Raw genomic sequence first — 12,251 nt, forward strand, 5'->3', positions numbered from 1 at the left:
TTTCACAAATGGCAAATGACTAGAGATCTAGTAGGAAATAGGATGAAAAAGACTCTTCTTTGGGTCTCTGTCTTTTTTAACAGTAAATACTTAAAGCTAAATTTTCATTTTCACTAAAAGGTAAGCAGTGGTACTTTTTGGTCAAGAAAGATGATGATTCATTAGTTCCCATTTTTATGTGTAGTTTAGGTCAATTAGGAACCTTTTGAAATAGGGTGTATTGAAGCTTTAATGTATGCATAAGTTGGTTGAGCAGTTTTAATTAAAACTTATCTCTATTTTGAAGTTAATTACTTTCAATACTCTGAGATTAATGAGGCATAGTTATGGCACCTCCCATGTTGTGGATACTCAATAAATATTAGTTTGGAAATTAGGACATACTTTGATGGTATTTTAGAATCTTACATATATTATAATGTCATAGATTCTTTCCCAAATCTGGGAAATACTCAACTATATCAAATTTTACTGGTTCAACTTAAAATTTTTTCTTCGCATGTAATTTTAAAAACTGTCTGTTTAAATAATTTCAAATTTATAAAAATAAAAATACCTTTATGTATGCATATATATGTATACACCTGCACACAATTTTTTTCTGAATAATTTGAGCCTAACTTACATATACTATGCCCTCTTTTCTAAATACTTCAATGTGTATTTCCTAAGGATAAAATATTCTCTTAAACACATTATAGTTATTAAATTCATAAATGTACACTGATACCTTATTTACTCTTTCATCTATATTCCCATTTTGTCAGATGACCTAATAAAGCCCTTTCTAGCCTTTTTCCCTCTAGCGCAGGGTCCAGGGTCAGCTACTGCATTTAGTTGTCATGTTTGTTAGCCTCCTTTTGAATCGAGAATATTTCCACAGCCTTTCTTTGTCTCTTATGACATTGATGTGTTTAAAGAATACAGTGTTCTTTGAGTTTGTCTGCTGTTTCCTTGTGATGAGGTTAAGGTTATGCATTCTCCGTCAGAATGCTGCGTCAGTGACACTGTCAAGAGGCACTTGATGGCCATCTGACACTACTGGGGATCTTAATTTTGATCACCGTGTCAGGGTGTTGCCCAGTTTCCCCACTGCAGAGTTGAGGGGTTTTTTCCTCCCTTGTAACTAATAAGCAATCTGTAGGAAGACAAAGGCAAAATTTTCCCTAGATTTAGCATATGTTAATGATTCTTGCCTGACCTTTACCACAGTGGTTGCAAAGAAAGGATGTTCCTCCCCCTCCACACTTAACAGTTAGTCTTTGGCTTTCTCCTGTGGGCAAGAGCTGGCCCTTCTGTTTTTTGTTTCGTTTTATCCATTTGAGCATTTCTTTACTTTCTGGTATAACAAAATATTTTGAGATCATCTTGTACCTTTCTTGTCCAAACTATAGCATTAAGCATTTCTTGAGGAATCTAGTTCCATTTAGGGGGAATGATAGTAGAGACCAAGATCTGGGCGCTGAGTGTGGTCATTGCTACTATGGTGTCTCCCTTTTGACCCTTTTGGCAGATAGAGCTAGGAAATGTATATGTACACATACACACACACACACACAGATACACATATTTTCGACATCACGAGTATACACCAGTGCCTTCCATTTCGGTCCATCTCCACACAGTTCTTTTTTGTCTTCCTCCATTCCATGTTTGTGTGTCTCTTCTTCCATAGTGAGACCCCAGTTCCCAGCAGCATCAACACATTTATTCATTTGCTCATTCCTCTAATACAGTTCAAAATAGTTTCGGAGTTGCTTCACCTCCATTAGTATGGTAAGCAAACCTTGTAAAAAGAGTTAGGAATTCGTTTGCAGTTCTCTCTTCCTGGCCTAAGACCATATATTATGGTCTTACGGACTTATGTAAGTCATATATTGTCTTCATAAGTTGTTGGGTTTTTTCTTTCTTCCTTTTCTTCGTTTCCCTTCAGTTTAGTTATGTTATTTATTTGAACTAAAATTACGCTCATTTGTTTTAATTTACCTTCAGTTACAGGTTTCTCCCCATTCCTATTCTTAGTATTTTAATTTTAATTTGTAAATATGTAGAATATTAACATGCTCTAAAAAATCAAAACTATAAAAAGATACCCTCTTTGGCCAGACACATTGGCTCACGCCTGTAATCCGCACACTTTGGGAGGCTGAGATGGGCAGATTGCTTGAGGTCAGGAGTTCAAGACCAGCCTGGCCAATATGGTGAAACCGTTTTCTAAAGAGAAAAAATTCTATCTTTACTAAAAATATAGAAATTAGCCAGGTATGGTGGCAGGCTCCTGTAATCCCAGCTACTTGGGAGGCTGAGGCAGGAGAATCTCTTGAATCCGGGAGGCAGAGGTTGCAGTGAGCCGAGATCACACCACTACATTCCAGCGTGGGTGACAGAGCAAGACTCCATCTCAAAAAATATATATACCCTCTTTAATGTTTTAATTTGATTCCCATCTTCCCTTTTATGAAGTAAGAGATCTATAACTAGCAAAAGGGCATTTATCGTAACTATATTCAATTTTATGGTTATTTAAAATAAACCCTATCTACTGAGATTGTAAGGTAACTAAATTTTCGGAAACATACTTCAGGCTCAGTGATTTGTAACTTTGATTCCTGGAGATAGTAGATCTCGATTGTTTTTTCATTCTTATAGTACACCAGAGAGTGACTTTCCAGTGTTTTCAGGAACTCTGCCTCCCGTGCTGCAGTGACCAGTGGAGGTCAGAGTACAGGAGGGATGCAGGTGTGCTCCCCAGCCCATTTTGAGAACTCCTGCTGTGGGATTAAGGAGAGCATTAGAACCTCCCAAATGTGCCTATACAAAAGACCAGTGGCTGTGTGATAAGACACAGCAATTATATCAAGTAAGCAAACACAAAAATTTTAGTTCCAGATATAATAGAAGCGAATATAAATACCACCTTAGTCCCATGGTTTGTGGCTTCCATTATTTGTGGTTCAGCAAAGATGCCTGTGTTGGAATTCTATAGTTTGATGATACTCTTGGCAGCATATCTGAAAAGCCACACAACTAGATGATTTATGTCCATCTTGTGTTCCCCATTTCTTTTTATTTATTTTCTTTTCTTTTCTTTTTTTTTTTTTTTTTTTTTTTTTTTTTTGAGACGGAGTCTTGCTCTGTCACCCAGGCTGGAGGGCAATGGCGCGATCTCGGCTCACTGCAACCTCCGCCTCCCAGGTTCAAGCGATTCTCCTGCCTCAGCCTCCCAAGTAGCTGGGATTACAGGCAACCGTCACCATGCCCGGCTAAATTTTTTTTTTTTTTTTGTATTTTTAGTAGAGACAGGGTCTCACCATGTTGGCCAGGCTGGTCTCAAACCCCTGACCTCAGGTGATTTGCCCGCCTCAGCCTCCCAAAGTGCTGGGATTACAGGTGTGAGCCACCGTGCCCAGCCTTGTGTTCCCCATTTCTAATATCATGTATACTAGATTTATAAATCTTTAATCTAGGGTGAAGCTGTAGCACACCAGCTGGTAAAGAGCTAAAGGTATCTAGGTGGGAAGTGTCATTATACAACTGTGTGTTTTCTCTTTGCCTCAGCCTTAATACAGATACTGGCAGCTGCTGCAGCTGAGCGAGATGTGGTTTATTTCACCTTTGGGGACTCAGAATTGATGAGAGACATTTACAGCATGCACATTTTCCTTACTGAAAGGAAACTCACTGTTGGTAAGTAGGAGATACTCTTGACACTTGGTATCTAGATGGATTATACACCATTCAGTGGAAACACTTGCTAAATCTGGATGAATCACAGTGGGTACGAAGAAACAAAAGCATGACTCTGAGCGGGAAGAACAAAGCTCTCAGAGGGGCAGCATGTGCAGAGTCTGTTTGTTCTGGCAAAGTTTCATCCACAGTCTTGATAGAGTACATCAGCTTACTAAAGGAAGGTCAAGAAGCTGGAGTTAGTGTTCATTTTTGCTTTTGTGTCTATAAAAATCTAAAATGGGAGAGATGAATGAAGGTAAGTTCAGATCTGAGAAGCACCACTGTCCTATTTCTCAGACCTGCCAGTGCTCATCCAGTGTGCTTCCTACCTCAGGAGCTAAGTATATAACGAGGGCTGCCGTGAACTCCCAGGAGGGTGCATGGACAGTGTACCTGTATAACCTGTTGTTATCATGAGCTAAGAAGTTGTTGCTTTAAAGAGTTTTTAAAATTTGTTTAATTTATGTTGGGAAAGCCTTTCAGGCATATGAAATTCATGCTGTATTTTCAAAAGCCAAATCTGAGCATATGCTATTTAGATTAAGATAAAACTGGAGTGTTCTTTCTAAGGTTTTTTTCAATTACATACTTTAATGTGCCTCTGGTCTGACCTTTGGCTCTCCAGGAGACGTGTATAAGCTGTTGCTACGATATTACAATGAAGAATGCAGAAACTGTTCCACCCCTGGACCAGACATCAAGCTTTATCCGTTCATATACCATGCCGCCGAGTCCTCTGCAGAGACTGTTGACCATTCAGGGCAAAGGACAGGGACCTGAGGAGCCGAACGGATAGCATCTTCTCCCACCTCCCACCAGAGACGTCCTTTTGAGCTGTCAGGTGTAATATATGAATTGACTTAAGTTAATATAAATGTGTATATAATCCACATTTGTAGTCAAGGATGCAATCTCTTCCACACATATGCAGTTGTCAGTTGATACATCTAAACCCCCTCCATCCTGACTCACGTGGACTTAGATATGTTTTGTTTCTATTTTCTTCTTTTTCAGTTTTCATTCTTTGATGTTTATTTCTTTTGTCCATCAGATCTCTTGTGAAATCCCATGGAAGGTTGTGCTCAGCCTGTCGGGTCTCTTTCTTCCTGCCCATATATTATACCAATTGCTTCTGCAGCCCACAGATGCCAGCAATGCCAGGAAACAAGTTGAAATCCAGGAATCTCTTTAACTGATTTTGCTAAAAATTTCCCTGTGAGCCTTCCACTCAACTCTTAATAGGCTTGCATTGTTAAAGTTTTTAAATTCTGAAAATTAATAATTAGGGTTTTTCTTCATATATGTTGCATAATGCAAACCTCCTAGATTAAAATAGTTTCTTTATTTAAGATAGAATAATTTCCAGAAATTGTCCTTTTGAGATAATCACTTTTATCTATAATGGTTTGTCTGTCTTTTTTCTTCTGATCAGTTTTTTTTATACCAGTTTTGAAAACTGAGATGAAAGGAAATGTGGAATAAAAGGGGGTTTTCCTGATGTGGTGTAAAGAAAACAGATTCAAGAGAATTGAAGATTTTTTTTGTTTCTTGGTACTTTTTTCTTTTTAAATTAGGACTAATGTTTCTTTTGTGGTGCTTGAGGCATATTCATATAACCAAAGTTTGGGAACTGGGAACTTCATGCTGATTTGTACATAATGAAGTTTCTCAGGTATTCAAAGGTTATATAGTGAATAAATTTTCATTAATAAATCACTTTGTCAGAAATTCCCATATCATCTATATTTTATATATGTATATATAAACATATGCTCTTTAAGTGTGTCTATATGTGAGCACATAAAATCTAAATAAAACTGGACTGGTGGGAAACAATTAGGTTTAGGCATTATCTGGGTTCTGTTTAACGTCCTTTATCACAATTGTCCATTTTTAAATCTGGCGACAAACATAAACAATAATGTCTTTCAGAGGTTAAAATGAAAGCCAAAGCCAATCCTATGTTAACTGAAAGTAGAGTTTCATCACAGAAGCACTACTCAGATTTCCAAAACAATCCTAAACCACCCTGTTGATGTTCTGGTTTACCATCAGCTGTCAGGAAATGCTAATGGCCGTCAAATCCTATTCATAAGGCACTTCAGTGAATGGCCTGACCTCCTGCTACTGGTGGGAAAATGGCAGGGCCTTGGCTGGTGGCCATAGCTCTTTTTGTTTATGTAGAGATTGAGAGGATAGTGCGATTTGGCACCTGAAGGCAGCCACTTGTCACTGAAGTTTTTTACCACAATAACTAAGATTTTTAGTCATCTCTCAAATTTGGAAGAATCTGTCTTTAGTTCTGTTGATACTAAAATCTTTCCCAGTCTGTGCTTTGGTTGCAGATTCATGGTTGTTTCATGTCTTCACTTTTTCTAGCCCCACACTCGTCCCCTCCCGTGCAGCCCAAGACTAAGTGACCAGTTCTTTAAAATATTTCATGAACAGGGTAGGTTGGTTCTTGTGGTAGAGAAATCATTAATCCAAGTAAGAAGTCACCCAGCTGGGTATTCTGGAACACAGAAGGTAAGACTCTTTTGTGGAGAGCTGTGTAAACAAATGCCTAACTCCTAACATAAATGTAAGATGGGCCAGCTAAATGCCCTTTGTTGACTTAATACAGGAGCTAAGAGCCAGTCAGTGACTGCCATCCCGATTCCACTGGGGCCTAAACTCCAGGAAAGTAGCACTAGAGGTTACAAAATTATATTCTAATGGAAATGTTGCATTTCCCTGTAGTGAATCCATACAAGTAGGGCAAAAAGTGAAGTGTCTTTTATTGTAGCTGGAATTATATTACCTCAATCCAAACAGTATAATTTATTCCATAAAAGACAAAATTAGCTTAACAAATGAACTTTACTTGGTTATCAAAGTATTTTAAAATATGGAGACCTTGGGGATAAATTAATACAGGAAGTTCTTGGTGGTAAAAGGTGGAGACCATCATTGTGGAATCTCGCATTTTCTATTAAGGTTTGTAATAGTCCTACAAACTTAGACATAAATTTTTAATATTTGATAAGGAACATTCACTGAAGAATTGATAATAGACTCAAAAATATAACTGTTATCGATTAATACATGATCTGTCCTTGAACACATATTCGCCATTATCTAAATCTCACATTATTTAGTTTATTTATTCCGCAGATACCAATAGACATGTTTTCACATTGTGGCATCTCCCAAATCAAAATACTTCTAAAAATTGGTAGTATGTCAGCTGGGCGCAGTGGCTCACACCTGAAATCCCCGCACTTCGGGAGGCCAAGGTGGGTGGATCACCTGACACCATGAGTTTGAGACCAGCCTGGCTAACATGGTGAAACCCTGTCTCTACTAAAAATACAAAAATTAGCTGGGCATGGTGGTAGGCGTCTGTAATCCAGCTACTTGGGAAGCTGAGGCAGGAGAATCGCTTGAACCCAGGAGGCGAAGTTTGCAGTGAGCCGAGATCATGCCATTGCATTTCAGCCTGGGTGACAAGAGCGAAACTCCATCTCAAAAATAGAAAACTGGTAGTATGTGTCACAGTTTGCAGAAATTTTTCCTACTGCTACATAAAATTAAGATATTTTACAATCTATGGCATCTTGTATTTGACGAAACATGGTGATTTGAGTAACAACTATATGCCAGTCACTTTGAAGCTTTGGAGCTTATAATTGTGACCAAGATAGACTGAGTCCCTGTTAACAAGTTTATACTGTAGCAGGGAACATAGACAGTAGCTATAGATAAATCTTGATTATTGTAAGATTCTGTAATATTAGAGTGGGGTAGTCAGGAAATTTTTTTTTAAGGAGCATTTCAGACATATACAAAAATAAAATAGGGTAATAAACCTCCATATACCCATCACTCATCTTCAGTATTTATCCGTTCATGGCTAATCTCACTTCCACCTATATTCCTACCCATTTACCCATGCCAAATTATTACGAAGTTCATTCCAGACATTATATTTTATCTGTAAATCAGTATATCTTAAAAAGATGACCACAGCATCATCACACGCACACATCAAAATAATCGGGAAAGGACTTCTGATTCCAAAAGATGGAGTAAACATACTTTTCTCTATTCTTCCTTCTAAGCTCATTTAAAAAGCCCTGAACATTATATGTAAAACAGACAAGAACACTTTGAAAGGTGGAAAAAAGAAGGCAGAATCGCTAGAGACCTTGGGAATCAAGGAATAAAATAGTGGTGAGTTCCCTGGATTTTCTTACTGCCTTGTGTATCCCATACTTACTACCGGTTACTGGAGAACCCAACAACCTGGAAAGGCTGCATACAGACAAAGGTTCGAGAACAGCCCGTTCGCTGTAGCTAAAGGACCAGGAAAGTGCAACCAAAAGCAATGACACATTGTCTACAAGACAAACACAAAAAAAGAAAACTAAGAGAATTAGTTGCCAGCAGATATGTCCTAATAAAATGGCTAAAGGAAGTTTTTTGTTTGTTTAACAGTCCAAAGGTCTTTTTGTTGTTGTGTTGAACATCTATTATGGTATGAATTAGTAGAGAATAGGTTCTGGCAACTCAGGCTCCTTGCCATTGGTTCTCAGAAAGTGTGCTTCTCTGGGCAGAACAGGCTGGCACCTCAGTTAAGCCCAGGTACCTTTCTCTTTGGCTTCCTTCTTTTTCTGGTCATTTTCCTTCACACTTCTCAGTATGCTATCTCACCCCTTAGAGTCCTTACTACACTCAATATGCACATTAATCTCTTGACAAGAGTGTTTCCCTTAATTTGTTTACATCAATGCCAACAGCATGGTGGGTAACATTGTGGACTCCCAGTTTTGCCATGGTAACATTTGTGGGACATTCCTTTTCAAACAGTTCCCATACTGATGTCTATGGTATGACTTTTCTTGTTAGATTCATGTGTATGTGGCCAAAGGAACAACTGCATGTTATAAAAGGCCCAGAGAACATATATCAGGTGCCTCTCCTCTTTCCTTTTCCGTTTGTCATTTTGGTGAATTATTGGAAAATGGTGGTTCTGGCTGCAATGCTAAAGCAGTTCTTGAAACAGAAAGGAAACCATCAAAGAAGGAATCTTGGAACATAAGGGAGGAATAGTAGAAAGAGTAAAAATATGGGTAAATACAGTACACCTTCATAGGTTTCTAAATTACATTTATTGAAGCAAAATTATAATTCTGTCTATTGGGGTTTTCACTGAATGTACAGGAAATAATTGTTATAAATGTGGGAAAGAAAAGGGGCATACAGGTAAGGTTTCGGTTCACACAAACAGGTAAAATGTTGATGCCAGTAGACTGTGAAAAGCTATACATAATACAATGTAGTAGCTAGAGCAACCACTAGAAAGGCAACGAAAAGACATATACTCAAAAACACTATAGATAAACCAAAATAGAATTCTAAAAAAAAAAAAGTCCATTAACCCACAGGAAGAAAAAAAGAAAAACCAGTGGGGGGAAAAAAAAAAAAGGCAGAAAAACCAAAAGCTGGTTCTTTGGGAAGATCAATAAAATAAATAAGTCTCTAACCAGACTAAGAAAAAAGTAAAGATACAAAATTACTAATATAAAAAATGGCTAGGCTCAGTGGCTCATGCCTGTAATCCGAGCACTTTGGGAGGCCAAGGCGAGCAGATCATGAGGTCAGGAGATCGAGACCATTGTGGCCAATATGGTGAAACCAAGTGTCTACTAAAAATACAAAAATTAGCTGGGTGTAGTGGCGCGTGCCTGTAGTCCCAGCTACTCAGGAGGCTGAGGCAGGAGAATCGCTTGAACCTGGGAGGTGGAGGTTGCAGTGAGCTGAGATCGCACCACTGCACTCCAGCCTGGTGACAGAGTAAGACTTCATCTCAAAAATAATAATAATAAATGAAAGAGAGGGCATCACTACATATCCCATGACATTAAAAGGATGATAAAGGAATATTATGAACAACTATGTTCACAAATTTAATAAGCTAGAAGAAATGGACCAATTCCTTGAAAAACACATCTGCTTTAAATCACATGAGAAGAAATAGAGAATTTGTTTTATGACTAGACTATGACTAGACCTATGATTCTTAAAGATAATGAATCAATAATTAATGACCTTCCAAACAAAGCATTTGACCCAGATTTCTGGTGAATCCTACCAAACATTTTTTTAATGTTAAAAAAAATAATAAATCTAGATACAGACCTTACACTCATCACAAAAATTCACTGAAAATGGATCATAGACCTAGATGTGCAATGCAAAACTATAAAACTCCTAGAAGACAACATAGGAGAAAATCTGGTTGACTTTTTAGATGCAACACCAAAGGCACACTACATAAAGGAAATAACTGATAAACTGGACTTCATTAAAATTCTGAACTTCTGCTCTCCAAAAGACACAGTTAAGGGAATGAAAAGACAAGTTTTATATTTGCAAAAGATCTGATAATGAACTGTTCTCCAAAATATACAAAGGACTCAAAGCTTAACAATAAGAGAAAGAACACCTAATTAAAAATGAACAAAAGGGCCAGGGGCGGTGGCTCATGCCTGTATCCCCGGCACTTTGGGAGACTGAGACAGGCGGGTCACAAGGTCAGGAGATCGAGACCATCCTGGCTAACACAGTGAAACCCCATCTCTACTAAAAATACAAAAATAGCCGGGCATGGTGGTGGGTGCCTGTAGTCCCAGCTACTCAGGAGGCTGAGGCAGGAGAATGGCGTGAACCTGGGAGGCAGAGCTTGCAGTGAGCCAAGATCACACCACTGCACTCCAGCTTGGGCGACAGAGGGAAACTGTCTCCAAAAAAAAGAACAAAAGACTGAACAGCCATCTCACCAAAAATGATACACAAATCACAAGTAAATGTATGAAAAGATACTCAATAATAACGTGTTATTAGGAAACTGCAAATTAAAACAATGAGATGCCACTACATACCTATTAGAACGGCCAAAACCAAAAGCACTGACAGCATTAAATGCTGGCAAGGGTGTGGAGTAACAAGAACTCTCATTTATTGCTGGTAAGAATGCAAAATTTTATAGCCACTTTGGAAAACAGTTTGACATTTTCTTACAAAACTAAACATACTCTTACCATATGATGCAGCACTCACACTCTTTAGTATTTATCCAAATGAATTGAAAACACAAAAACCTGTACATAGATGTTTATAGCCGCTTTATTAATCATTTTCAAAATGTGAAAGCAACCAACATGTTCTTCAGTAGATGAATGGATAAAGAAACTGTGGTACATCCTGGCCAGGCGCAGTGGCTCACGCCTATAATCCCAGCACTTGGGAGGCCGAGGTGGGTGGATCACCTGAGGTCGGGAGTTCAAGACCAGCCTGACCAACATGGAGAAACCCCGTCTCTACTAAAAATACAAAATTAGCTGGGCGTGGTGGAGCATGTCTATAATCCCAGCTACTTGGGAGGCTGAGGCAGGAGAATCACTTGAGCCCAGGAGGCAGAGGTTCTGGTGAGCTGAGATCACGTCACTGTACTCCAGCCTGAGCAACAAGCGAAACTCTGCCAAAAAAACAAAAACAACAACAGCTATGGTACATCCAAACAATGGAATATGATTCAATACTAAAAAGTGAGCTATCAAGCCATGAAAAGACATGAAGGAAATTTAAATGAATATAACTAAGTGATAGAAGTCAATCTGAAAAGGTTACATACTGTATAGTTAAACTATATGACAGAGTGGAAGAGACAAAATTTTGAAGACAGTAAAATATCAGTGGTTTCCAGTGCTTATGGGGAGGGAGAGATGAATAGGTGGAGCACAGAAGATTTTTAGGGCAATGAAACTGTTTTGTATGATACTACAATGGTGGGGATATATGTCATATTTATAAAAACCCATAGAATGTACAACACCAAAAGTGAACTCTAAACTATGAACTTTGGGTGATGACGTGTAAATGTAGGTTCATTGATTGTAAAAAAAAAAAAAAAAAAGGACCAATGCAGTACGGGGTATAGATAGGTTGCGTATGTGCAGGAACAAGCTATATGGAAACTGTAATTTCTGCTCACTTTTGCTGTAAACCTAAAACTATAAATGTGAAGTTTATTAATTTAAAAAGTGGCTGACTCTAAGCCCTAATACGTTAGTAGTTACATGAACTCTAAGGACATTAAATATAAAAGACAGATTGGCTGAGCTTATAAAAACAAATGCAATTATATGAACTATATGGTGTCTATAACAAACTTACTTCCAGTCTAGTAATATGGGTAGATTCAAAGTGAATGAGTGGAATAAAATGCATACCTTGCAAACATTAATCAAAAGAAAACAGCATTGGCTGTATAATATGAAGTAAAGCAGACCTTAGAGCAAAAAAAGTTGTCAGGGAATGAGATATGTTACATGATTAAAGGGTCAAGCCACTGAGAAGACAACAATTCTAAATGTTTATGCACAAAATAACAAGGTTGTAAAATATGTGAAGTAAAGGCCAATAGAAATAAAAGATGAAATAGACTCGTCTACAATTATAGTTGGTAATTTTAACACCCC

At 38.0% G+C, this 12,251-nt stretch overlaps 1 protein-coding gene across 6 annotated transcripts in view; it reads left to right on the forward strand.

The window, feature by feature from the left end:
• PARG (poly(ADP-ribose) glycohydrolase) overlaps positions 1–5,565 on the forward strand; it is a 134,919-nt gene extending 129,354 nt beyond the window's left edge. For all 6 annotated transcript variants that reach the window (XM_015147033.3, XM_015147031.3, XM_015147034.3 and 3 more), the window contains 2 exons: positions 3,559–3,687; positions 4,355–5,565. In XM_015147033.3, the coding sequence (XP_015002519.3) occupies positions 3,559–3,687; positions 4,355–4,509 (284 nt within the window). In that variant the 3' untranslated portion in view covers positions 4,510–5,565. The remainder of the gene's footprint in view (positions 1–3,558; positions 3,688–4,354) is intronic.
• The last annotated feature ends 6,686 nt before the right edge of the window (positions 5,566–12,251 follow it).

The sequence above is a fragment of the Macaca mulatta genome, chromosome 9 (assembly GCF_049350105.2).
Source record: "Macaca mulatta isolate MMU2019108-1 chromosome 9, T2T-MMU8v2.0, whole genome shotgun sequence".
Taxonomy (NCBI): Eukaryota; Metazoa; Chordata; class Mammalia; order Primates; family Cercopithecidae; genus Macaca; species Macaca mulatta.